This window comes from Lissotriton vulgaris, chromosome 1_1 (genome assembly GCF_964263255.1).
Source record: "Lissotriton vulgaris chromosome 1_1, aLisVul1.2, whole genome shotgun sequence".
Classification (NCBI taxonomy): Eukaryota; Metazoa; Chordata; class Amphibia; order Caudata; family Salamandridae; genus Lissotriton; species Lissotriton vulgaris.
Genome location: NC_141685.1, coordinates 1,545,097,817 through 1,545,125,336, shown reverse-complemented (window position 1 = coordinate 1,545,125,336; position 27,520 = coordinate 1,545,097,817). Strand labels below are relative to the sequence as shown.

The window sequence follows — 27,520 nt, the reverse complement described above, 5'->3', positions numbered from 1 at the left end:
CTGGTTGTTCAGCGCTGTTGTTTACTTCACCAAGATGGCCGCCTTTCGCGCCACTTCCCTGGTGCCCCCCTCCTGCTGTGCTGGTGCCCTTCGCTGGTTTGGAGTTTGGGTCATGGGGGGGGGGCGCTCGCCTGAGGGTAGGGGGGTCTTGCGTTTCCCAGTTGCCGGCTTGCAGGAGCGCTCTTACTTGGGGATATCGGTGGTCGCTGTTTCCTCTTAGTGGCTCGCCGCCATCTTGTGCTTAGCGGTTCCGTCCCTCCGGCAGCTTTTTCAGCTCCGTGCCTCTCCTCAGCGTATTCAGCAGGCTCGAGAGAGATCGTATCGGGTGCCCCCGCTGTTCATGCACATCCGCCTATGTTTCTTGGGTGTATCCTCGCATTTCTGTCTCTTTGCTCGCCGTTATTTGTCTCGGGGGGTCGGGAGCTCCGGACTCAGGTCTGCTGCCTCCTTGCCATCCAAGCCACGCCCCCTGTACAGCACACTTTCTGAATGGAAGTATTTAGAAATGTTTTTGCATGTGATAAAGAACAAACAGGATAGGATACTCAGTGAAAAAGTATTGAGCAGTATCTCACATATATTTTATTTTTTATAGAACTACTCATTGTTCACTCTCACTCAGTTCTGTGATGTGCACTGTACACGTTAGTCACACTTTCTTTGTAGCAGGCATATTAACCCTTTGCTCTACATTAGGATAAGGTGAAACTGGCAATAGACAAAACTCTGCTCTTTCTCTGTCCAGCAGGAGCCTTAATCACCAAAGTTATCCTGACACTTTTATTGTTGCACGAAGTCTGCTGGACACTGAAGGAAATCTGTAACAGCTGCTTTTAAACCGAAAAGTTATTTTTAACACAGCATCCCCCTCCCCACCCCACAAGTTCAGTGGCAGGTGTGATTGCACCAACGTGCTAAAGCTGGCCCTCTGTGAACACACACACTGCAATAGAGCAGTGGCAATAAATATTCAGTGAAATCCATCATAAGCTATTATTTGAAACAAAAATAAAAACATTAAAAATGCAGTAAACAAAGGGCAATATTTACCCGGCTCACAGTCCGATCCTAAAACACAGCAGTTTCATTACTTTATTTTTAGCAGCCTCGAGCAGAGGCCGTTCCATACCTGAATGTATAGCGGGTATGGGGGGAGGGGGGACACGGGGAGAGAGAAAACATGGCCTGCACTAAACCACCAAGAAAAAGACGACACTTTTCACAGCGCTCCAGTTTTGAAGATCATGGATGATCTGTCTAAATCTCGTGTGAAGCAGAGACATGTGCACTTTGTAAGAGTGTGTGTGCACTTAGAAAAGGCCCCGTGCGCGTGCACATCTTGCAGGGAGCAATGCCGGTAACTGCAGTTCTCCAGCATTGGTATCTTTCATAGATTCACATGCTTCCCTTCATCCTTTACCAGAGTAGAGGCTCTAAATCAAAACATTCTTTTACACTGGTGCTATGGACGTTTGAACGTTGAAAGCTCCTAAGGCACGTGGAGCTCAGTGTTCTCTCACTTCATCTGCTGAAGTTTGAGTTTTTTCTAATGAGGGGACTTGGTAACTAAAGTGTATTGAATATTCTCTGTACTGCTGTTGAAATGTTACTGTGGGACTCCACCTCAACAATAGAGAAGGAATAAAACTTCTGAAAGATAGCAACACTGGAGAGTTGTAGTTTCAGATAAGTAACGTGTTTCTTGTGGAAGTAGTCTGCCAGCTTAAATGCTATTTTTCAGGTCTCTTGAATTTTGCCACCCTTCCATTCTCTCTCATCCAGAAAAGGGTTTACTACAGATTGTTTTCTTAGTATGTTTAAATGTACTCATAAATGCAACCATACTAAGGCACTAATGCAAAGTCACAAATTCTTGTAGGGCTGATCAAGAAAAAAATACCCTCCAGAAGAGACTAAAGACACGTGGAGTTACTGCCGATCACGTTGTTGGAATACGAACTGTAGAATCAGAAAAAGAGATTGAAGAATTGAGAAAAAAGAATTCTGAACTAGAAAATGAAATTTTGCATGTGAAGTAAGCATTTTGATATTTATGTGTATTGGAGGGTTTCACACTGATAATGTGGGTAGTCTATTTGAACAATGTTAATTCAGTAAAGGAATAAGGAGGACTGATGATTTGAGTGTTGTTGTTTGGTCTTTCTTTAAAATCAACTCTGTACCACATGTCAAAAAATAAATTATACAAATGTACTATTTGGAGAATGGCTGGCTTGCCTTTTGCAGGAAAAAAAGTGAGAGTTGTTCAAGATTGGTAACAGCAATAAAAGAAGACTTGCCGGATTATTGGTGCAAAGACTCCCATATTTAACAACATGGCTTGTCAGATGACTGTGTAATGTATGATTGACAGTAACATATACTGCTGCCTAAAGGAAGAATCTCTTGTTAATCACAAAATAATCACAACCAAATTATAATGAATTTAATTTGATTTTTATCTCATGGGCATCAACATTATATCTGTTCAAAAGTATGCAACCCTTTCCCACTGTTGCCACTAAATGAACATTGTTCATGTCCCATGTAATTTGAGGAGTACATTAACTAAGGGCTAGATGTATGAATTGCTGGTTGCAAAACTCTAGTCTCAATGTGCGATCTTTAAAGCATTTTATGAACAAACTTATCTACTAATTGCTTGCTTTATAAAATTCTGATTCTGAGTAGGTAGTAATATGACATGCCTCATAACTATTATTGAGGTAGGTTTGAAAACTGCAGCTTACTCAGATTGGTGGCTATCTAAGATATGATGGCCTTCTAAGTTCTGCAGATCACCAAGTCTGGGATCACATTTCAATAAAGTATACATTCTTTAAAAACGTATCTCCTTTTCCTGAAAGGAAATGGTGCTGTGTTTAAAAACATTTTGGCATTTTGTAAAGTTTGTTTGAGAGTTGGCCTTAGTCCCATGGACCACCGCCTTCTCCCCAACAAACTTCCCTTTTGCAAACGATTTATCATCTCAACTAGGACTTACATAATTTTTCACTGTTTTGCAACTGTATTTCTGTCACTAAACATTGATACATATCATACCGATTCGGTATTTGGAAGGGAAAACTATAACGTGCTCCTTCTAAATACCAAATAAGTATGTGTTTGCAATCCCAATTTAGGGAGACAGTAAAACTTTACATACTCCTAAAATGGGATTAGTACATTAAAAAAAGCATTTTTGCAGTTGCAATCTTCAAATTGGGGTGTTTGCAGCCGCACAAAATTCTTTGTACACCTGGCCCTAAGTTCGTAATTGTGTAAGTTTTGCAGATTTTCTACCTTTGCCCATTTTTAATGACACAGCATTATCCTCTGTTCAAGTTTTATGCAGTTTGCCTTAGTTTCAGTGGTCTCAAAACGGATGTAAAATAAGATTTTTTTTAAATAAATATAAAACCAGCTTTACCGGTTTTATATTTTTGTACTAATGTATTAGATACTTTAGTGGAATTATATTTCAGTGATATGTTTTATTTTAAGATCTAAACGTAAAAACACAATTATTATACAGTTGTTTGCGAGCAATAAAGTAGCAATTAAAAATGCTTCCAGTTATGACAAATTCCAAGCTAACTTTTATTTGTGACTTTAAAAATATGCATAATACCTTTGAAACAGGACAAAGCAAGCTTTGCCGCGGGATTCTGTGGTGGAAGACCTGCACTTCAAAAATCGTTACCTTCAAGAAAAACTTCAGGCACTGGAGAGGCAGTTTTCAAAAGACACAATTTCCAGGCCTTCGGTAAGTGTTGGCAATCTCAGATGACAATAGAATAATCTACTTTTATGTTAGAAATAGGCCTGTGGCACTTGTGAGCTCTCTTGCACATTCCCTGCAAGCCAATTTTATTTATATGTTAACAGCAGCAAATTATGTGCAGGTTTCTAGCATTGTTTGTTTATAGCTGCTTATTGCTGCACCAAACAATTGCTCAATACTATTGATGACTGATATACAAAAGGAAAATATTGTATTTATGATCAGTACTTCTAACCACAGATTATTTACCCTCTTAATATACCCCAGGCGTCATCTGGATCCGGAAACATTTTAGCCCTACGCACCAATAGGTGGCATTATGTGGCTTTGTGGCAATGTTGTTCTGCTCCAGAGTGATGTACATGACCGCAGAATAGTGCCAATTTCACACACTGACACCAGTTTTTTCTTTCTGTGCCACCAGACATGGATCATGAGCTACTCCTCATCTCTTCACAAAACCATTATCTTAAACAGTATTTAAAAATTCCAGTGTGCAAGGGAAAATATCACCCCCCCCCCACCCCAAGACACTAGTATTTAAACCTTGTAGGGATTGTTGCAAGGGACAATGCCACCTAATGGCGCAATAGTACCTCTATCCCTACCCCACCAAGAGTTAACAGGGGTGGCCTGTGCATCCCTTCTTGGTTAGGATACCCATCTGGGAGAGGTGGAAATCGGAAGCCTCGGGTCTCTGGCAGTCCAGGTTCTGCATCAGCCTTTTTGTAGCTGAGGGCCATTCGCTTGGTGTTGAAGGCCTGGCTACCATCCAGTAAAAAGAGGTTGGTGCAGGAGCTGAAGGACAACACCACTTCCATGTCGTACTGCAATAAAGAGGGTGCAGTGGACTCAAGGATCCTGTGCCAGGATGCTGGAACACCAGGGAATTTTCCTTGTGGTACACTATCTGTCAGGATCTCTAAACGCCAGGACGGACAAACTCAGTCTCACACGCATAGTAGATCATAAGTGGGAGTCTCTTCCACAACATGGGGATAACCTTGGCATTATCTTTGTATTATCACTGGAAACATGTAATGTAAGCACTTTTGCACGTTGACATATCTAAGGCGACTCTCTCTTGGAAGAGATAGTCTCCCCCCCCCCCTAAAGTGGAATTTGGGACTCCTGTATTCCTTTTCACAGTTGCCTCTACTGCACTAGCTAGTTCTGAAGAAGATCAGAAACAACCAGGCCCAAGTGATCCTAGTGTCGGTTGAATTGGCAATGGAGAATGGGGTATCCAGAGCTCCTGGGCATGAGCATCCATTCTCCAATCAGGCTGCTGCATAGGCTGAATCTTTCATGGCAGCAGCAGAGCAGGTTCCAGTACCTAGGCCTGCACAATCTTCACCTCCATACTTGGAGATTGAGCAGCAATAGCTGACTGCCTTCGAACTCCCTACCAAGGTTGTAAATGTTCTCTTGGCAGCCAGTTCCTCAACAAAATCAGTATGTGGCTGCCTTTGGGACAAGTTTGTAGTTTAGTGCAGTACTCAGCAGATTGGCTCACTTTAAGGAAGGTAAACTGAAGTATCACTTTTTGTCTTGCCCAACAAGGACTTACTATGGGCACAGTTGAAAATGACCAGTCGGCACTTTTGACCTTTTTATGACTGCCTGTTTGCCTTCTGTTTTTAAATCACCTGTTGTGATGTAGTTTTTGAAGCATTTGGAACATTAACATGCCTCAGTGTGACCTTAACTTTGCTCCTCCTCCCCATCTAGAGAGGAGGAAAGACTCCATTGGATTGGATTGCACTATGCATTAAAATCTGCTAAGCACTCGCCAAGAAGTAGTCTCCAGACTGTATTCAGCCTCATTCCATTAGATTCAGGGCTGCTGCCATGGCTTGGTCATGTGGGTGCCTGTTATGAATACTTGCCAGGCTGCTACATGAACGTCACTCCATACATTGACAAAGCACTACTTTCTGGGCAGCCATGTTTGTCGGAATGGCCATTTTGTCCACTCTATCCTGCAGTACTTTTTATTTTGAGCTAGTTCCCCACCACTTGGAAGGTACTGCTTTGGTATCTATTCAAAAGGTGATGAATCTTCGGTTAGAACTATCAGAAGAACAAGTTACTTACATTTGGTAATGCTATTTCAGGTATATACTCAATCTAATCACAGATTACTCACAGACCCTTCTATCCTCCCTGTTCTGTGAAAAGATCTCTATCTGAAAGAGACAATCTGAAAGAAACACGTAGTGATAGATTCCTTACCTTAGAATTACCTGAGGTATCAGACTGGATCCGGAAAGTTTTCGTCAGTAGTACCCCTTCGCGCCGGAAGGTGGCGTTGTGTGGCTCCTCGTCCGTTGTTGTTGTTGTGGTCGCCGAGATGACGATGCGGCAGCTACGCAGACGCCGCCCTCGAGCGCTGATGTCAGCTCTTTCTTTTTCCGGGCAAGCAAGCGCAGATCCAGAGAGAGCAGTACCCGAGTCACTTTTTGACTGAGTTTTTAGAGGCCTTTTATGTCTCTGTTTTTCAAGTCGATCGACTCCTGATACCGTAGGGATGCCCGGTTTAAAGTCCTGCGGGGACTGTCATCGAATGATGTCGGTGACGGACTATCACCGAGTGTGTCTCTACTGCTTGAGGCAAGACCACGACCCCAAGTCGTGCCCTGACTGCCGGACCATGGCGCTGAAGGCTATGCGGTTGCGGTCTCGAAACTTTCTTAAAGTCCAGCAGTCGGCTCCGCACCGTTCAAGGTCCTGGTCCCTTGGGAGGTCGAGGGAGCGGTCGCAAAGCCGCCACCATCGTTCGTCGGGATCGAAGTCTTCGCACTCGTGGTCAGGTAAGGCAAAGCATCACAAGAAGTGGAAGAAGCGCCATCGCTCTCTGACTTCCCCGTGCTCGTCGTGGCTGAGGGTGCGGGTGTTGCCACCCCCACGGCTCCAGCAGAGCCTACGCAGTCACCGTCGGCCTACCCGCAGGATTTTCTGTCAGCTATGGGCCGCCTCTTCGGGTAGTCGGGCCTCTCCGGCGTGCCTTTGGACCCTTGGGCCCGACTGGGGGCCCTCGCTCTGCATTGTTGGCGGCTCCTGCATCGCTGTCTGCTCTGGCCCGGCATCCCAGGGCCCCCTAGGATCCAGGCCTGGATCTCGGTCGACGCCGGTTGACCGCGTGACACCTCCACCAACGTCGACCCCACCGGCACCACTTCCGAAGTCTTCCATGCCCCCGGACGACGTTGTCCCTGGCTTCAGGCCTAATGTGGACACGCCCCCCGAACGTCGTCGCTCGATGCCGATTCCGACACCGATGGGGTCTTTTTACCCCTATGTCCAGCCTCCTTATTTTCGGTCTGTTCATCAGCCTTTGGAGGAAGGGGAGGACTGGGATGGGTTTGAGGACCCACTCACAGCACAGTGTGAGTTTGGCCCTAACACGGCAGAGGAATTGGGGGATGCCAGTGGTCTTGGCACCCTCCGACCGTGACTACGGAGGAGGGTGCGAGTTACGCTGTGGTGTTGCGTAGGGTGGTCGAGGCTCTCCACCTCCTGTGAATGGGAACCTGGCCCGACGCCATCACCCGGCTCCGGGCGACCCCATTTTCCTTTCCCAACACCCCACCCCTGAGAGCTTGGTTGTCCAAGCCTCTGTGTCCCCAAGCACATTCCCTTCTGCATCCCTGAACAGGGAGTCCAAGAAACTGGAACAGTTCTGTAAGAAAGAAATTTATTCCGCCAGTTCAGAGCTGCGGTCTGTGAACACTGCATGCCTCTTGGGCCGTTATTCCCACTCTGTGTGGGATACGGTGGCGCAAGTGCTGCCTCAGTGTCCGGAGGTGGCCCGGACAGTGCTCTCTCTCTCAAGCTATTGCTGAGGGGAGAAACGCAGTGTAGATCACAATTCATTGTGGCCTGATACCGCTGACTCGCTGGGCAGGGCGATTTCCACAACAGTGGCGCTCCAGCACCACGCCTGGCTGACGACTCCTGGCTACTCTGGGGATGTCCAGAACACCCTGATGAACATGCCCTTTGATGGCGTACGCCTTTTTGGCCACGCGTCCTATTCCGCCTTCTGCTTTTTGCTCCTTTTGTGGCCACGGAAGGGGAGCCCCGACACGTTTGCTTCAGAGCCACAGGCATGCGCAGCAGCAGTCTCAGCGCAGCCGCGGACGTGGAACCCGCCGATGCAGTTCAGGGGGCCAGAGGGCAGGTCAGTCCTCCTCTACCCCAGCCACTACTGCCTCCAAGCCTTCCTATTCCGGTCTTTCAGGCCCCTGAAACACCAGTGGGCGGCAGGATCCGCTATCACCTTCCCCACTTGCGCACCATCACTTCGGACAGGTGGGTTTTACAAATAGTTTGAAGGGGCCATTCCCCCATTCGAGACTACCCCTCCAGTTTTGCCACCCCAGCACCACCGCATGCCATGGGATCACTTGGCACTTCTTCAACAGGAAGTCGCAGCCCTCTTGGCCAAGGGGGCCATTGAGCGTGTTCCTGCACCAGAAGTAGGACATGGTTGTTATTCCCACTATTACCTGGTGCCCAAGAAGGACAAGGACCTGCGTCCTATCTTGGACCTTAGGGAATTCAATCGCATCCTCCGGAAGGAGAAGTTCAAGTTGGTAACTCTGGTTCAGGTCTTGTCTGCTCTCGACCCTGGAGACTGGATGGTAGCTTTGGACGTGTTGCATCCGGACAAAGAGGTGCTTAGGAAGAGACCCTCGTTCCTTCCTAAAGTAGTTACACCTTTTCACATAGGACAAACTATTACTCTGCCCACCTTTTCTTCACCTCCGCACCCTTCCAAGTAGGAGGAGAAACCCCACTGTCTGGACCGAAAACCTGCACTGTCCTTCTATCTTGACCGCACTAAAGATTTCCGGGTGGACGATCAGCTCTTTGTTGGCTATGTGGTTGTCAAGAAAGGCCAGGCTGTCCAAAAGCATACCCTCTCCCGATGGGTTGTCCTTTGTATAAAAATGTGTTATGCTTTAGCGAAAAAGGAGCCTCCAGTAAGGCTGCGTGCTCATTCCACTAGGGCTATGGCAGCCACTACTGCATTGTCACGCGGAGTCCCACTCCTTGATATCTGCTAGTCGACAACATGTTCATCTATGCATGCGATCAGCAGACATTACTGCCTGGACAGTTTAGTCTGGAGGGACAGCTATTTTGCCCGTTCTGTCCTCCAGGACTTTCTGTCGTGAAAGGGGTTGGTATTGCTGGGGTATCTATTCTAAGGTAATGTATATATAACTGTCTCTTTCAGATGTAAAAGTTACTTACCTCCGGTAACTATGTCTCTGTAAGAGACATAGGTTAGTTATAGATTCCTTACCACCCCACCCATTATCCTCACTCTGCGAACTGACTTCTAGGGATAGGGACTCCTTTACAGAGCCTTAGTTGTGGCGCACCAGTGGACAGTGTCTTTCATGGCTCTGTGCTTCTGGCATAGAAAGTTGTGTCGGAACTGACATCAGCACGCAGGTTCAGCGTCTAAGTAGGCACCCTGACATCATCCTGGCAACCACGATGCTGACGACGGATGCGGAGTCGACCGATGCCACCTACTGACGCACAGGGGTACTGCTAAGAAAAATTCTCTGAATCCAGTCTGACGGCTGGGGGTAATTCTAAGGTAAGGAATCTAAAACTAACCTAAGTCTCCTACAGATACATTGTTATAGAAGGTAAGTAACTTTTACTTTCCACCTAAAAAGGTCTGTATATATTGAGATCTGCATAGTGATCAAAGCCAGTTTCCTGTTGTACTCTGCTCCTGGAGGGCATGAATAATAATAATAGGGACATTTATAAAGCGCTGAGTTACGCGCACCGGCGTGTCCACGCGCTGAAAAAGTGGGAAAGGCGGTAAGCAGGGACCACAGCTGCCGAGCAGCCAATTATTTGGCGTAGAGCTGGGTTTTTAATTTCACTCGGAACCTCGCTTCCTCAGGTTCCAGGCGCAAGTCCACTGGGAGTTTATTCCAGTAGTTTGCCGCTAGGCACCTGAAGGACCTGCCTCCCATGCGGGCTTTCTTAACCCTGGGGATCCTCAGTAGACCCCCACCCGCGGATCTGAGCGCTCGAGCAGGTTCGTACACTTCAATCAGTTTCTTCAGTGGACGAGGTGCCCTGCCATTCAAGATCCGGTGACAGGTGCAGAGGGCTTTGTATTCCACTCTGCTCCTCACAGGAAGCCAGTGTAGTTTCTGCAAGGCCGCCTTCGAAGGCGCCCTTTTGGGCAACCTGAGGATCAAGCGTGCTGCCGCATTTTGCAGCACTTGAAGGCGTGTCATGCTTTTCTCTGGTGCCCCAAGGTACAGCAGGTTCCCGTAGTCCAACCTGGCTGTCACCAGAGCATGTACCAGGGTTTGACGGGCTTCGATTGGAAGTAGGTCCTGGACTTTCCTCAATCTCTTCAGTACCCCAAAACATACTCCGACCACCCGGTTGATCTGGGGGCCGAAAGTAAGACCCGCATCAAACCATACCCCCAGGTTTCTTGCCTCCTGGCAGGGGGTTGGAGTTGGTCCTAAACAGGGTGGCCACCAAGCCGACGACCAGGCAGACTGGGCTCTCCCTACCACCAACACCTCTGTCTTGCTGCCGTTAAGTTTCAAACAATTGATGGCCATCCACTCGGCAAGTTCTTTCATGCATGACCGGACAACAAGACAGGGCAAGTGTGACAGGGAGATCACCAGCTGCGTATCATCGGCATACGAAACCAGTTGGAGTCCATGGCTCTCCACAATGGAGGCTACAGGCGCGACATACACATTAAAAAGGGTCGGGCTCAAGGACGAGCCCTGAGGCACGCCTTGGCCCAGATGAACCCCTTTCGAATAGCAGTCGCCTTGCCTTACTCGAAAACTTCTCCCCGTAAGGAAGGCCTGAATCCATCTCAGCACGGTGTTAGCGATGCCACCTCTGTTCAGACACTGTAGCAAGATGGTATGTGCTACAGTGTCGAACGCCGCGCTGAGGTCAAGCAAGATCAGGGCCATGGTTTTGCCTTCATCTACGCCCTGTCTCAGATGTTCTGTTGCCATGAGAAGGGCGGACTCAGTAGAGTGGCGTGGTCTAAAGCCAAACTGCGTGGCGTGGAGCAATCCCGTCTCCTCCACATGCTTCATGATTTGGGTATTTACCACCTTCTCCGCCACTTTGGACAGAAAAGGCAGGAGTGAGATGGGCCTCAGATTTTCTAATACCTCAAAACCAATGTGGGGTTTCTTCCGGAGCGGGAGCACCACTGCCTGTTTCCACCCCTCGGGCAACATTCCCGATCTAAAGGAGGTGTCCAGGACGTGCCTTATATAGGGCTCCAGTACTCCCAGGCTGTCCCCCAGACGTTTAGGGGACACCGGGTCCAAAGGGGAGCCCGATTTAACAGAGAGGCATACCCTGACTAGGTCCTCAGGAGGGGGGGTGCTAAAGTTTGTAAGAAGCCCCGCAGTCTCTGTGCCCTCAGGTGCTACCTCAACTTCAGCCCCTGCAGGGGGGTTAGGAAAAGTCGAGTAAATGTTCTCGACTTTAGTGGAGAAGTATTCCGCGATACGGTCACAAGAATCCGTCGAGCAACTCTCAGGATCTGCAGATGAGTCTACTGTGGTCAAAGACTTATAGATACCGAAGAGTTCTTTGGCCGAGTTTTACGCCCCTAAAATTTGTCCTGCGTAGTAGGCTGCCTTAGACTTTTTAATTAGCCTGTGATGAAGGCGCCTTTTTTCTAAAAACAGTTCCCTGGCCTGATTGTCATAGGACACCCTCCAAGCTCTTTCGGCTCGCTTGCATTCCGCCTTTGTTTGCCTCAGCTCTCCACTGAACCATGGGGCTGATCTTTCCTTGCGGGCACATGCGGATGTGCGGCAGAGTGGAGCGGTCTGATCAAGTGCTTCTGTGATGCGCTTATTTAAGTTAGAAACCGCCGTTTCTATGTCCTCACCTCCAGGCTGGCCGTCTCTAATTAAAGCTTGATTAAAATCCTCCAGTGAGAATTTGGCCCACTTCCTCCTTAAATAGTTCAGGGGTGCCTGACTGGATTTAGTGGTTTTGGGGCTGTGTATAGAGAAAGCCACCAAAAAGTGGTCTGTCCAGGGGATCGGTTCAGTTGCAGACACCTCAACCCCTCCCCAGTTGGCATACACCGGGTCCAGAAGATGCCCCTGCCGGTGTGTGGGGCTTGAAAGCTTCAGTTCCAATTGAAGGGCTTCAATATCCCGGCAAAATTCCTTTACTCCTGTATCCTCTGGGCAATTTAAGTGCAGCCTAGAAAGGAACTGACAGCACACACGGGTATTGGCTCTGCTGTGCATCACTTCTGGAACTGAAAGAAAGCAGAACATAGCCATGCGACACCACCTACGATTGCACAGGGGCATTGCTAAAAAGTTTCAGGATCCAGTCTGATGCCTAGGGAATATTAAAAAGATAAGGAATATGCAGTTTGCAAAGGTAAGTAACTTGTTTCTTATACAATCCTATAAAATCACTTTCAATGAATCATATAAAGTAATCTATTGAAATGAAAGTAGTGCATTCTAAAAGTAAACCTGTCATGAGGTGACATTGAACACTGAAAGATTGGTAGCACTTCTTTGATGGACATAATACTGTTTCCTCCTGTTTATTTGGTGAAACAAGATCCTTAACAACAAGCTTAACACAGCTGTCCTCCTAGAGTTTCTTGCCTGTGTTTTGAGACCCTATTGGGGAGCAGAATGGCAGATTCAAACGAGATGGTGCCATTTAAATGGCCATGCTGGACAAAATTAATTTTGTACTCTATGCTTCTGCTTGGAGAATAATTTACAGCCAATGCAGAAACTTTAAATGTGCCGATCAGTGAGTTTTATTATTATTTTGATAGCTGTATGAGAGTGATAAACAAGAACGATGAACTCTGAACTTTCATATTTACTTTGATTTGTAGCCCTAAATCATATTCTTTCCAGGCTGTAGCACTTACTCCTTGATAAGTTAACTGGAGAGGAGGGATCCAACTTGTGACGCCACATAATCAGTCTCATGGCACAGCAACTATCCATAATTGATTTTAGTGTACTCTCAAATTCAGGAACACAATGGACCTCCCGTAGGCAGAGACAAGGACTAGTTAAAATGTAAACTGTGTAAAAATATATGCAGCACATACAAATATAAAATCTATTTGTTGATTTTAATCACATAAAATTCATAAAACTTTGAAAACAAGACCACACCATCCAGAATACAATTCTATAAAATTGGACTAATATTTTCCACAGCACTTACCTTCACACGTAATAGGTTCATGAATTCATATACATTTTAAAATTTTGCAGATCAAATGTGGCAAGTAATGTGTAAAGTATGCTTGTCTGGATGATGTGGTCTTGTTTTGTGTGCTTTATTGATATTCTGTGTTCAAAATTAATAGATCTATATTTGTATAAGTATGTGTTGTATATATTCAGTTTTCACCTTAACCAGTCCTTGTCTCTGCTTAGAGGAGGGGTCTAATATGTGTCTGTCCTGGTGACCCTGTCCCCTTAGTTTTTTTAATAGTCTTTCTCTTCTTGTTCTGTAGTACTCTCAAATTCCCCAGAGGAGGAAAAGATTTGATCAGATGCCTACTAGGTGATATTTGTCTATTTCACTTTTTTAAATCAGGGAAATTTAACTTCAAATTTAGGATTATGTTTTCCATGCCTTGCATGGGACTAGAACAGCTGGTATGGTATGATGAAGTAATGCATTTTAAGATTTGGGGTCGGTTCAGACATCGTGCTCAGTGTAATGCTCTCTTCCATGTTTCTTAGAAATTATCAATATAGAAAACACTCCCCTGCTTTGTAGCTAAGGAAACTGATTTCTTCATTTCCATGCCCATTGCAAAATGAAACTGCTTTAGGCTATATCACTTTTCTCCCCAGTGGGATTCTTCTGAATCTTCCAGCGGTTTAGAAAATGACGCATCAGTCATTTGTTTTCCAATAGCGGCATAAAGATACCGTCACTGGAGAGCTCAGGTCTCTGCAAATTGAACCAAAACTGCTCTCGTGAAAAATAAGGAGAATGAGGCACGTTTCCTGTTGTTTGCAGTCAGTTTGTGCCCTCATGACATCCTTCGGCCCTACAACAGAATATCTTTGGAAGTTTGGTTGTTTTCCACTGTGCCATCCTCTCTCTCAATTTTACACTAGCTGTTTGTCTTCGCTTCTTTCCGAAAGCGAGGGTGGTATCAATGTTCCAGACTACAATCCACTTGTGCACAAATATGATCTGCTGGCCTAAGCAACATGGCGCAGTTGGGGAGTTGGTGTGTTTCTTAAACATATTTGAAGTTGGAAAGGTGATCTTCAATCAAGTTGTCTCTCTGGGAAAAATACATGCCAGCAGACCTCCATCTTGTTGAGGTTGCTCACCAGAGGATTATGGCTAGGGTTGGTTTCACATGACAGGAAAATAAGCTCAAAGTATGTAGCTATATAGTTCATTGTTTGTCACAAGACACTAAAGTGTACTTTTCTATTTGTGTTGTTGAATTCATATTATATTATTATTATATCAGTGCCAAAAATGTTTTCTCAAGTAAAAATGAAAATCCAAGGAACTTACCTTGCTTTGTCATATTGTTTTAATTATTCTTATGTTGAGTGCAGTGGTTCTTTGGGCAATATTTGTTAGAAATGTTCTCACATTTCCCATTTGTGCTATGTTCTGTTTATGGTTATATAAACAAGTATATCTGATAGAGACTACTAGCCGCAGATTCCTTATCGTAGAATTATCCCCAGGCGTGAGACTGGATCCGGAAACTTTTTGCCCAGCATCCCTGCGCGCGGGGGGACAGCATCACGCGACTCCGCCCAGGCGTCGTCCGCGTATGTGATGTCAGCGAGGTCACATATGTCCCACTCCGGCGCGCCTACGTCAGTTTTTTTACTTTTCCGCGTACAATGTGGATCCAGTTTGTGCTCGGGCCTGTTTAGGCCTTTCGCTATTGTGCGTGTTTGTGGGAACAGTGTGTGGGTGCCTTCTGGCTTTAAAATGTGCTTGTCTTGTGGACATCTGATGTCAGCGACGGACCCTCACCTCATTTGTATGTTTTGTTTGGGGGAAGATCACAGCTCCACTGATTGCGAGGCGTGCCAGCAGTGTAGTGTAGTTCATATATTCCCAATAGGCTCTTCGCATTGGAATAATATATCCTATAGATTTGACGTAGAACTTAGGTCGACTAGGTCTCTATCGAATATATTAGACTTAATTGTGAGTGCCAGCTAGCTCAGAGGTCTTTAGAAACTTTCTCGAATTCACAAGAAGGGATTCGTTTCTGACAACCGCATAAACATGACAACTTTGTTTCCCCAAGATAAAACATATCTTCAGAGTTGTGGAAACAATACATAGATATTTTACTCGGTCAATCATGCATGCTTCGTTTCAACAGAGGTGCAGAGCAATAGAGAGACAGACGTTTTCAATAAAAGGTTTATTGAACAGTCTTCTTTCTCAAGCAAGTAAAGTGAACTGCTACAATCGTAATACTGGTTGCAAAGTATAATGCGTACAGTAAGAAGAGTATTATTAAATAATACTGTAAAAGCATGGTATGGTTTCTAAGCCATAAAATACATACATAAATAACAAAGACTAAAAGTACTCAACTGGAGCTTCTAAAATACGCCTACACCAAATGTACCTAACCGAAGGGAAGAAGTAAGTGAGGTGTAGCATAGGTTTAATCTGTTTTTGCCAAGAATCTAAGCAAGATTTCTCTTAGGGTCTAATCAGCTCCGTACCTTGGTTTTAGAATGTCGGAGGTCTGGTATCTCTGTCTCGGGACTCGATTTCCCAACACCCCGCGAGGGGAGCTTGGAAACACTGGAGCTGAATTCTAAGCGAGAGAAAGGCAGCCTCTCTATCAGTGAATCAGATGGAGGGTCGGCTTCCTTCGGCACTTGCTGTAGCGAGCTGCGTCGGGCAAGTAGATAGTCGAGCTGCTCCGAACCACCGTGTGTTTGCTAGGGCAAGTGTTGGCATATTTATACCTTGAAGGTGCCTAGTTTGACGTAAAGTCGGACATAATAACGTCACCAAAGAACCCCAAGGGAATGATAGTTCTTTGAAAATGCCATGATTTCTAGGACAAATCAATATTCAAGAAATGGGATGTCCCTGACTGCTGAAGCCAAGTTTTCCAAGAAATCGTTGTTGCTTTTTGGAACTAGTGGAAGTAGCCATGCCTGTATTTGGACTGGATGTCTAAATATGGGCTGGATTTCTATGCCTATATAAGGGCAATGTGAATTGTACCTATATAAGGGCATGAATCGGTAAATTACGCTTCATTCTAAAATGCTTCACAACAGCAGTTGAAGCCGAAGTCTCAGCGGGAGCGCCGGATGAAACTTCTCTCGGCTGGCATGTCCAGGTCGGCTTTGTCACCTCGATCAGCTTCTGCGGAAAGTTTTCGACATAGCCGTCGTCGCCATCGTCCTCATCCTTCTCCTAAGCCGCAAGAGCGTCGCTCACCTGTCGGTAAATGTTGCAGTTTGTACCCGCTGGCTGGTTTCTGGCCTGTTGGGGGCGTGGGCTCTCTGCGGGTAATGCGACCACGCGTATCGTCCCCCTATCCACCGTTTCCCGGTGAGGGAAAGTCGAGAGCCCAGATGGAAACAAATGCGGCGGCTCTGCAGGCCTCGCTGGCTTCTCCTCCTCCTTCCCCTCCTGGGACGTTTGCGGGGCCCTCCGCGGTGTCGCCGACGGCTCCGGTGCCGACTGGTTCAGATCCAGGCTCAGAGGATGTGGTGCTGTAGGGGTGCGGCCCTTTGGGGTTCCCTCCTTCGGACCACGGCGCCTCTGCTTCGCTGTAAACTCCCACGGAGTCTCTGTGGTGTCACAGGAGGTGCCCGGGGCTCGGGTTGCATCTCCGAGCCCCTCTCGGCCCTATGGACAGGTGGCGATCTTGGCGTCGAGGGTCGAGGCTGGCGGGGGACCCTGCGTCCCGCCCCGGGCCCCTCTCGTTCCTCAACATAGTCGGCTGCCTCATGGGAGGTCGAGTCAGCCTTGGCACCTCTGGAATTGACGGGCCCTTCGCGCCCCAACATGGGTCGAGGCTGGCTGGGGATTCCTTGTTATTCCCCGGGTCCCTCTCGCCCCTCCACGCAGGCGGCTACCTCGTCGGAGGACGAGTCGGCGTCGTCCCTTAGCTGCTTCGCCTCCGGCCCAACCCTGGTCTCCTACGCTGTGCGGTGTGGAGGAGGCCTGTCCGCGTCTTCCCTGGCGCCGGACGTTGATGACTTCCTGCCTCAGGTTGCGGACTCCACGGCACCGGACAGGCGTCGGGTCGTGGACTCGTCCTTGGACCCCCTCTTCCCCGGAGGTTGGGTGCTTGCTGGTGTCATCCTCGCCAAGGACGGGTCGCCACGTCGGGTCGTTTTCCCTGATGTCATCAAAGGGCAGCTCCTCGCCGTTACTGCAGCCTCGGTTTTCGCCAGTGGAGCCACAGGTCCCCCACTCCTCGGTGCCTCTTTCTCCTTTCCGGGCCTGGCCTTTGCCCACTCCGATTGGCTTAGGGGACACGTGTCATTTAACCGTGGTTCACCTTCTGGCGAGAAATGCCTGATTAATGACGAATTAACCCCTGACGCCCACACTGGACGGACTAATTGCCCCTTACAAGAATATCCCGACTGTCCTCAGTTGTACCCTCTGCTGGCCTGGACCTGAGCACTCAACGGCCAACTCGGCACTCGCCGCCCCTCATCGAGGAGGCGTATGATTGTTTCTACCAGGCATACTTAAATTGTACAGTCCTGATGATGATCCCCTTGTACCCTTGAGCGCGGGATCGAAACGTCGACCTTTTATAGTAGTTATACAGTATAACCATTGTGTATCAAAATCATGTATGTACTACTCTGGCAAAACACTTGTAATTTCAACCCAAAAAGTGTCCAGATTGCTCACTCCTCTCTCTCTCTTGCCTGCGATATCTTCTTCTTCCGATAACTATCCTTTATTCTTCACCCTCTCTGTTCTGTGGTAAAAGCACAGGATTGTGCTCTCTAAATGTTGTTTATGCATCATACAAATTCCATTATTATTATGTAAATAAAATCCATGTCCGGCTGGACTTGGATAAAAATATAAGCAGCTCATCACGGCTTGTCTTATTATCTTCATTGTATATATCTTTGAAAGTGCTCTGGACCGTTGTCCTTCTGAAACTGATTTAAAACCCTTGGTCCTCAGCCACATATAGGGTCCCCCTTGTTTTTCCTAGAAAGCTGTGGCTCCGGCAGCAGCTGGTCGGTACGGAGCTAGAGGGGTCGGTGAACCCTCCTCGTCCCGCTCTGGGTCGAGGAGCAGGGGTCGTACCGCGGATTCGTCTTCGGACGCTCCTTCTTCTCCGGAGGCAGCCTGTATATTGGTGTCATCCTTCCCGTGGACTGGTCGCCGTGTGGTGTCTATTTCACCGGCGTCAAAGGGCGGCTCCCCGCCCTTCCTGAGGCAGAGGTGTTCGTTGGAAGAGCGGCAGGTCCCTCATTCTTCGGCTCCTTCTGACTTCCAGGTCTGGCCCTTGCCCTCCCCTCTTGGCCTTGGGGACAGCCGCCTTAGTTTGCAGCCGTCGCCCACGGAGGAGCAGCTTTCCCTGCCGCTGGGCCCTACGGAGGCGGGTGCAGCCTTTGCTCATGCGGTGTCCACGGCTGTGGGCATCCTACGTATGGATGACCCGGTGGCTCACTTTCTGGTGGACCATCTACTGGAGGTCCTCCACCAGGGCTATGGTGGGAGGGAAATCTTACTTCCCTTTGACGGTTCCCTCCTTTCTTCCTTGACAGGGGCTTGGAGGCGTCCTGCCTCAGGGGACCCGGTGCCTCAGCATCTTCTCCACCGGCATCTCCCAGCGCCGCGTGACCTGGCGTGCCTTTCCCTCCACCCCTCTGCCTCCAGTCCTCGTTTACGGACTGCTTTTCCCTCCCTGCCGCCACTGTTGACTCCACGGTCCCGAGAGGCCCGTTAGCTGGACTCTTGGGATCGCAATATGTTCGCCTCGACCAGCGCTGCCCTGCGGGCTCTGAACACCTGGCTGTGTGCTGGCTCGGCTCTCCTCCTGTTCGTGGAACTCGGCTGAGTCTCTTAAATTGCAGCGTCCCAGGAGGGTGGTCAAGTGGACTAAAGGAATCATGCGTTGGATGGCCGGGAGCTGGCGGTGTTTATTCTCCGCTCCGCCCTGGACATCTCAGAGGTGTTGGATGGCCGGGCCATGGCGTCCTCGGTTGCTCTCTGTCATCACGCTTGGCTTCGGGATGGAGCATTCCCTGAGAATATTCAGGAGCGATCCTTGATCTTCTGTTTGATGGCAGCCTGTTGTTCCATCCAGAGGCTCTTGGCAGGGCTCCGTCCTCCTCCTCCGTCCCTGCCTCTGTGATTCATGAGTCGGGTTGATTCTGGGCCTTCTTAGGCTGCTTTTTCTGGATGTGGAGTGCGTTTTTCTGGCCATTACGTCCTTCTTTGGGCCCTTGGCATTGTTGGCTGCTGGACGACCCTTTTGTTGATTATGTGTTGCGCAGATTTGACCCAGTGATTTCACGGGGGTGTTATTTTCCCTGTGGCTCTTTTGTTTTTTCCTCTGCTGCAGAAGTTCTTCCAAAGAGGGTTCCCATGTTTTTGGCTTATCGTACCCTAGGTCATATGGCTTGCGCTCTGCTGGAGGGTACTGGCCCCTTCGGGTGGCTGTTCTCCATGGCATTTGTGTAGGTTGCTTTTGCTCCTTGAGGTCTTGTGAGTGGCCACTCGTGGTGGTGTGCTAGGGCATCTCCTCCTTACCCTGCGCCTGTCCTGAGGTCTGGGACGCTCCTGTGTTCTCTCTCGCTAAGCGCCGCCTACTCGGCCTTCCTGGGGCCTCGGGCTGTTCTTCTTCTTCTTCTTCTTCTTCCTTCTGGCGGCTTGACTGCTGGCGCTGTTCTGGCTGGCAGGCTGCTATCCATCTGGAGTGGGTTTGCCTTCTTTTCCCTCATTTCCTTGGGCCCTCTAGGCTTCTTCTTCTTCCGCTTTTCTGTCTTGGTCTTGGGCGGAAGTTATGGTACCTTGTGGGGGAGTGGGATGCTTCGGCCTCTCCGCCTTTGCCTTTGGTTCCTCTGCTGTGGGTGTACAAGCCTTTTCAGCCTTCTTTTCCCTCCTACATCCCTTTGGGGTCGGTAGGGTTCTGCTTGTAGGGGTTCCCTTTGCCTGGCAGGGATAAGGTTCTTCCTGGTCCACAGATCTGGTCCCCTGGGGGCCCTCTGTTCTTTATTGGCTGGTGGGGTCCTTTCGCAGCCCCTCCTTCCCAGGGGTTATTGCTAGGGTATCTATTCTACGTGAATAAATCTGCGGCTAGTTGTCTCTATCAGATGTACGAGTTACTTACCTTCGGTAACGATGTATCTGTTGAGATGATTCTAGCCGCAGATTTCTTCATGGCACGCCCTTCCTCCCCTTTTCTGCGCCATAGGTGCGCCGGGTCGGGTCTTATGTGACCTCGCTGACGTCACGTGCGCAGACGACACCTGGGCGGAGTCGCGTGATGTCGCCGGTTCCCGGCGCGCATGGTTGCTGTAGCAAAAATATTTCCAGATCCAGTCTCACGCCTGGGGATATTTTTATGTGAAGGAATCTGCGGCTAGAATCGTCTCTACCAGATACATTGTTACCGAAGGTGAGTAACTCGTAAGTTAAGACTGTGGTTCTGTTGGCTTCTGGCCGTCCCTTCTTCGCTGTGTGTTTTTGTTCTAGGTTGTCTGCGCCAGGTTGGCCCTGAGATTAGGCCCTCTGTTTTTTTCTCTTTGACTGCTAACAAGCCTTCCACGGGGGGTTTTACCCGCGGCTCTTTCTGTTGTCCTCTGCTGCGAAAGTTTCTTCCTAAGAGGGTTCCCATGTCTTGGGACTTAACATACCCTATGTGGAGTAGTGGTAGCAGTTATATAGCTTGTCCTATGCAGGGGAGTTGTGGTTGCCTTCAGGCCTCTGCTCTCCATGGCGCTTACGTATGTTGCAGGTGCAATTCCCTTATTGCTGTTTTTAATTTGAATGCCTTGGTGGCGCCCCAGGGTGTCCTTCTCCGGGGTCGCTGCGCTGTTCGCCTGGTCTGCCTGCTGTCTGTGGTCTGGCATTGTGGCTCTGATTCTACTTCTTTTGGGTCGTGTGTGCTGGCCAATCTTCACCTTCCTGTTCTCTGTCCTGGGGGCTGAGATGGATTTGTGTTCCTTCCTATTTTAGGCGCAGCCTGCCCGGTTTTCCTGGGTGCCCCGAGCTACTCTTTCTGCTTCCGACCGCTTTATTGCTATTGGCGCCGTTCTGTCTGGGCTTGCCTTCTTTTCCCCCATCTCTTTGGAGCCTCTAGGTTGCTCTTCTTCCTCGCCTTGGCCTTGGGTGGAGGTTCTTTTGCCTTGTATGGGCGTGGGGTGCTTCGGCCTCCCCTTGCCTTGCCCTTGTTTTCTCTGTTGAGTGTGAACGGGCTTCATCTTCTTTCTTCTTCCCACACTCCCCTTGGGATCAGTGGTGTTCTGTCTGTAGGGGTTCCCTTTGCTTGGGGGGATGGGGCTCCTCGCCCTGTCCATTGGACTAGTCCCCAGTGGGGCCCTCTGTTATGCCCAGGCTGGTGGGTTCCTCTCGCAGACCCTCCTTCCCCGTGGGTATTGCTACGGTACCTATTCTAAGAAATATGCGGCTAGTAGTCTCTATCAGATGTACGAGTTACTTACCTTCGATAATGATGTATCTGGTAGAGACGATTCTAGCCGCATATCCTTCACGGCCCGCCCTTCCTCCCCATTCTGCGAGGACCTTTGCCTTGGTCTTCTCCACTTGCCTCCTGGGGGGTGACTGTCTTCTCTGTGTGCATCCCTTCGGTCTTTTTGATGGGACGATTTGTCTTGTTTCTTGTTTTTTTCCTCCCCTTTGGGCCACAAGCTTTTGCTCAGTGGTAAGTTTTGTGACTCTGGTGGCAGCGGATCTCACAGGAATAGGGTTCGTATCCTGCTAGTGCTGTTTGTGTCCTAAGGTGGCACATTTTCAAACTCTGCTTTTCAGTGGACGATAGGTTTAAAGGTACTCCTGTGCCCCTTTGCTCTGGTTGCCCCGGGATTGGGGCTTGCCTTCACTCTCTCCCTCCCCTCCTTTCCCCTTTGTTGCTAGGGTTATGGCCCCTCTGCCTTCCTCTGGGTTGGGGTCCTCTGGCCGTGCTTTTCCCTTTGTTTGTTGGGGGGTTGTCGCACTCTGTGCTGGGTTGCCTTGCAGATACATCATTACCGAAGGTAAGTAACTCGTACATTAAGAATCTCTATCTGATAGTGACCTCTACCTGCAGATTCCTTACCCTAGAATATCCCAAGCATACGTCACCGGCATGGCGCGATGGCAGGCACCACATGGTCTGATTCCAGATGTCTTCTTCAACACAGAGGAAAAACCTACACACGAAATGTTTTACAAAAAATGTCGAAAAAGGCTTGTGAAAAAGGGGCAGAGGGTATCTCCCTTCTTGGATGTGTACTAGCTGGCATAGAAATAAAAGAACTGACGTCAGGGTGCCGAGGTGTCACCTATCTAGGTAATGCAGATGTCCCTTCCAGCACGGATGACACCACATGGAGCTGACTGACGGCAGCTACCGGCGCGCACGGGTATTGCTTGAGTAAAAGTCTTCTGGATCCTGCCTGACCCACACTTAGTTTGTCTATGGGGCCTGGAGAGTGACCACAACTCGAAGTTGTGCTCCGACAGCAGGGCCATGGCTCCGAAAGCTTTAAGGGAGCAGTCCCTACATCTGCTTGCGGCCCGGCGTTCAACTCCATGCCGTTTGCCCCAGAGGTCTCGTTCCCGGTCGAGGAGCAGTTCCCAACACTGCTCCAGGAGTCCTAAGTCCTTGTCGTGAAACTCGAATTCTTCGAGCCAGTCAAGTAAGAGGCATCAGAAGCACAAGAAGTCGAAGCATATTTCAACATTTCCCTCCCTGTCGGCCGATGTGACAGAGGAGCCTCGACCTCCCAGGCCTCGTTCTGTGGAACCTGCACCTGGGTTGCCTCTGTGCTTTCCTGCCTATTTCAGGGACCAGAGCGACACCCGCCCAGTTAAAAGACGTTAATGTAATGTAATGTAATGTGTAGGATAATAGGATCTTTTTGCTGGTGTCGGTTTTGAGTAGTCTGACTGGGATCCTGCAAATCAGGACCCCAGTCACTGGGCTTCCTCCCTAAATTGACAATGTTAAGTACTTCTGTGCCTCCACCATTACTGCTGGACTATAAGTCCCTAGTATATGGTACTAAGGTATCCAGAGTTTCCATCAGGGGTCTCCCATGTGCTGCAGCATGTATTGTTCCACGCATGTGACTATAGGCCTGCCATTGTAGCCTGTGCAAGTTGGTGCTAGCACCACTTATGACAGATAAATGTTTTCTTACATCTGAGGTCACAACATTTAAAACCTATGTCACCCCTAAGGCAGGCCTTCCGATTCCCGAAGGCAGGGTACTGGGTTATAATTGTGAGGGTACCCCTACATGAGCGGGACACCCCTACAAAACCCGAAGTCTATTTTCCAGGCTTTGTAAGTGCCGCCAGCCATTTTAATACATATAGTGATCATCCGTCCTTACGGGATGGCTAACTATATAGTGGCTGTGCCGTACCTGGGCATGTTTGGTATCAAGCATGTTGGAATCATACCCCAACACTGTTACCAGTGTTGGAGGTATGATTCCATGCATGGGGGGGCTTCTCAGGGAACCCCCCCAGTACTCCTGGTAACAGCCTTCCCAGGTCTGCCAGCAAGCTAGTGCTGCTGCCGACCCCAGACATGATTCTGCCCTCCTGCTGCTGAGCTGAGCTCGAAAGGGCAAGGTAGAACAGTAGGTTTCCTGTCACACGGATGTGTGACCAGCTCCCAGACAGGACTTAGTGTATTGGGTATTTAAGGGCTTACCTGTGAGTGGGTCCTCAAATTTGTCAAGGGACAAGACTCAAGCCTGAAACCATGTCACTCTTTAACCATTTGGACACTTGGACTTAACCTGGAACCGAGACTGCATCAAGGAAGACTCCTGGTCTCGCTGTTCTGCAAGTCTTATTCTTTGTCTGTGCTTCTTCCAGGATCTTCAACAGACCTGTGGGCATCAAGGACACCTGACGTAATCTCCCTTAGAGTGAAGGAGTCACTCCCCTGCACCTGCTCCCTTTTCATCTTACCAGCACACCTCGGGTGTTCACCGCGGTAATACTGGTGGTCGCCACTCATCTGCGATGATCAGGGGTGCTAATCTTCCCCTATCTCGATGGCTAGCTGTTGAAAGCGAGCTCCCCCCAGACTGTCCTCTCCCTCCTCTGGCCTACAGCAAATTGCTGGGGTTCACTATCAACGTGCCAAAGTCACATCTGACTCGCTCTCAGACTCTCCCTTTCATTGGAGAGAGTCTGGACACAGGGTGGTTTTTGGCCCAACAAACAGGGTGGGTGGGATCCTGGTCCCTTTATCAGGAGGCCCTACGTCTCTGGACATGGCTGGAACAGCTAGGCATATTAGTGGTGATTCACCACCTGGCAGTTTCTTTGAATGCCAGGGCAGACAAACTCAGCCATCAATGCCTTGCGGATCACAGATGGCGTCTCCATTTGGAGGTGGCACAAGCTTTCTTTCAGAAGTGAGGAGAGCCTTGGGTAGATCTGTTTTCTTCCACCGAGAACACGCAATGTCAGCAATTTTGCAAACTGGAGTTTCCAAGGAGGCACTCGTTTGGTGACACTTTTCGTCTCGAGTTGAGCTCAGGCCTCCTGTATGCCTTTCTGCCAATATCACTCCTGTTCAGAGTGCTCAAGAAGATCAGGAGAAACCGGGCCCAAGTCATTCTTGTTGCTCCGGACTGAGCATGGAGAGGCTGGTATACCCAGCTTCTCCAACTGAGCATCGATCCTCTGATCAGCCTGGCCCTTCGGGAAAATCATCTGTCGCAGCATCAGGGGAGGGTCCAACTCTGCGCCTTAATGCATGGAGATTGAGCTGCAGCAGTTGACAGCATTCGACCTTCCTCCCGAAGTTTGTGTTGTAATTTTGGCAGCCAGGTGTCCCTCTACCAAGACCGTGTGTGCTTGCCGTTTGCAGAAATCTGTGAAATATTGTACAGAAAGGTCTATTCATCCTCTTCCTGCTTCCATCTCTCAAGTCCCTTCTCTTTATTGTGGCCCTTGCCCAGCTGGGCTCTGCTCTGGGCACTCTAAAGGGTACCTATCGGCCTTGCTTGCCTTCTTAAGTCTGCCAAACCAACCCTCTTTATTTAGATCCCCTATTGTTAACAGATTTCTTAAGAGGTTTGTACATATCTTCCCACCTGCCCATTTATCATGCCTCAGTGGGCCCTTAATTTGGTTCTCACTTCCCTGATGTGCGCTCCTTTTGAACCTCTGCACAACTGTTCCCTTTGGCTGCTTTCAATCAAAACAACCTTTTTAGTTGCAATAACTTCTGCCATGAGGGTGATCAAATTGCATGCTCTATCATCCAAGCCTGTTTACCTCACCAACTTCCCTGAAAAGTTGATGTGCATCACTAGGGTCTCTTTCTTACCTGAAGGGGTCACACCATTCCACGTTGGGCAATCAGTTCACCTTGCCCACTTTCTATGCTCCCCACATCCCTTTAAAGAGGAGGAGTGACTCCGCCATCTGGACCCAAAAAGAGCATTGTCGTTCTACCTTGACCACCCTAAAGCGTTCTGGGTGGACAGCCAACTCTCTGTGAGGTACGTTGGATCAAAGAAAGGTTGTGCGGTTCAGTAGAGGACTATCTTGCAATATGTCGTCCTCTGCATCAAAATTTGCTATGCTCTGGGTAAGATACAGCCTCCTGAAGGCTTAAGAGCTCATTCCACCAGAGCTAAGGTTGCTACCACAGCATTGAAATGTGGTGTTTCAGTTCTTGACATGTCAGGCTGCAATGTGGGCGTCACTGAACACGTTCACTAAGCACTACTTCCTGGACAGTCATGTCCGCAGGGATGGCCTATTTGGCATCTAACCTTGTTCCCAGTCCATCCTCTGTGGATGGTATTGCTGGAATATCTATTCTAAGGTAAGGAATCCGCAGCTAGATGTCTCTCTCAGATGGAGAGTTAACTTACCTTCAATAATACCTTATTTGATAGAGATATACTCTAGCTGCAGATTTCTTACCTGCCCATCCATATTCCCCGTGCTGTGGACAGCTTTTTACCATCAGGGCTGATCCTTTTCAGGGCTCTAGTTATTCCCAACAAAACACTGTCAATGCTCTTCATGGGTCCGTGCTCCTTGCGTGGAAAGTAGTGAAAGTAACTGACCTCGGCATGCAGAGGTGGCGCCTAAATTAATGACCCAATCTTCACTTGAAGGGCGGATGACAGGAACAACGTCATACGGAGCCAACCAACACTACCTACATGCCTGCAAGGGTATTGCTCGAGCAAAAGTCTTCCGGATCCAGCATGACGCCTGGGATATTCTAAGATAAGGAATCTGCAGCCAGTTTATGTCTTTACCAGCATTACCGGTAACTGGTCCGTCAGTATTAAATGAATGGGTTATCTAAATTCATAGGAAGTATAATAAGTCATGTATTTGAAGGTGATGAGACAACTGTCTTGCAGTTAGGTTGTGTCACACCATTTTATCAAATCATTAGAGTTTGTTGTGCAGTATTTGAGGTGATTACTTACAAATGTATTAGATATCATACTAGGGTGAATAGAAAAATCTGATTTCTTTGGATTGGACATTTCAAGAATACCTGTCATGACCATAGCATGACGATTGAGGGAAACATTGTTTTTTGCTAAATCACATTTTGTTATTTGTTGTCAAACTGTGTCATGTCCTGTTGTAAAGCCATGATTTTTAATCACTCATTGTTTTACTGTTCAAAGTAAAAGAAAATCTTATTTTTTCTAAAACACAATTCGTACTTTGAAAGACTTATGCAGAATCTCTGTTCACTCTACCATCAATCTAAGTATTTAAACAAAAAATGTTCTCAATAGTTAACAATATTAAGTCATGTTAGTTACTTAATCTTATCTTTTTATTTATTTCCTTTTTAATCTTCATTATCTTCTGCCTTTCTTTCCTTTCTTGTCTTCATTGCTTTTTGCTACTTTCCACAGAGTGACCTAGATGACCTGACTTCGTTGACATTGGCTTCTTTTCCTAACATTGATGGCAGGCCAAAGCATTCTATTTTTCCAAATAAGAAAAGAAGGAGTCAAAGTAAAGAAAATAAAGAAACTATTCTTAATGAAACAAGTAGCAATGAGAAAATGGAAATGCTAATTTTTGATAGTAGTGAACTGACATTTCTGGAAGTCGATACAGAGAAGAATCCTTTAACTATAGAATTGTTACCCGTTGAAGGTACTGAATTAACTCCAGTACTTGGAGGTGTGTCGCCATTTAAAATTACAAAAGGAGAAGATGGTGATACCCCATTTTCTTTAAGTCAAACCATTACTCCAGAGCCTTCAGATGCATCTCTGGCTAACAGTATGAAGCCTACCATAGGACCTGAAGAAACATCATTTCTAACGAGTACAACAGCATCTCCAGGACTAGTGGATGCATCCGTTCCTGAGAGCATAGTCGTATCCCTTGGAACAGGCAATGGCACGCTTCCTTCAGGTTTAATAGAAACTCAAAATTCAGACACTACCCTTCTGAATCGAGACAGCATCCTTCCTAGTAGTCCAGAGCCAGGGTCAG

At 48.1% G+C, this 27,520-nt stretch overlaps 1 protein-coding gene across 1 annotated transcript in view; it reads left to right on the top strand.

Annotated features, from left to right (window-relative positions):
• The window catches only part of CEP290 (centrosomal protein 290), a 1,386,965-nt gene that overhangs the window by 1,061,328 nt on the left and 298,117 nt on the right, over positions 1-27,520 (top strand). Inside the window, exons 42-43 of the mRNA XM_086918001.1 lie at positions 1,880-2,035; positions 3,643-3,766. Of these exons, the coding sequence (XP_086774127.1) occupies positions 1,880-2,035; positions 3,643-3,766 (280 nt within the window). The remainder of the gene's footprint in view (positions 1-1,879; positions 2,036-3,642; positions 3,767-27,520) is intronic.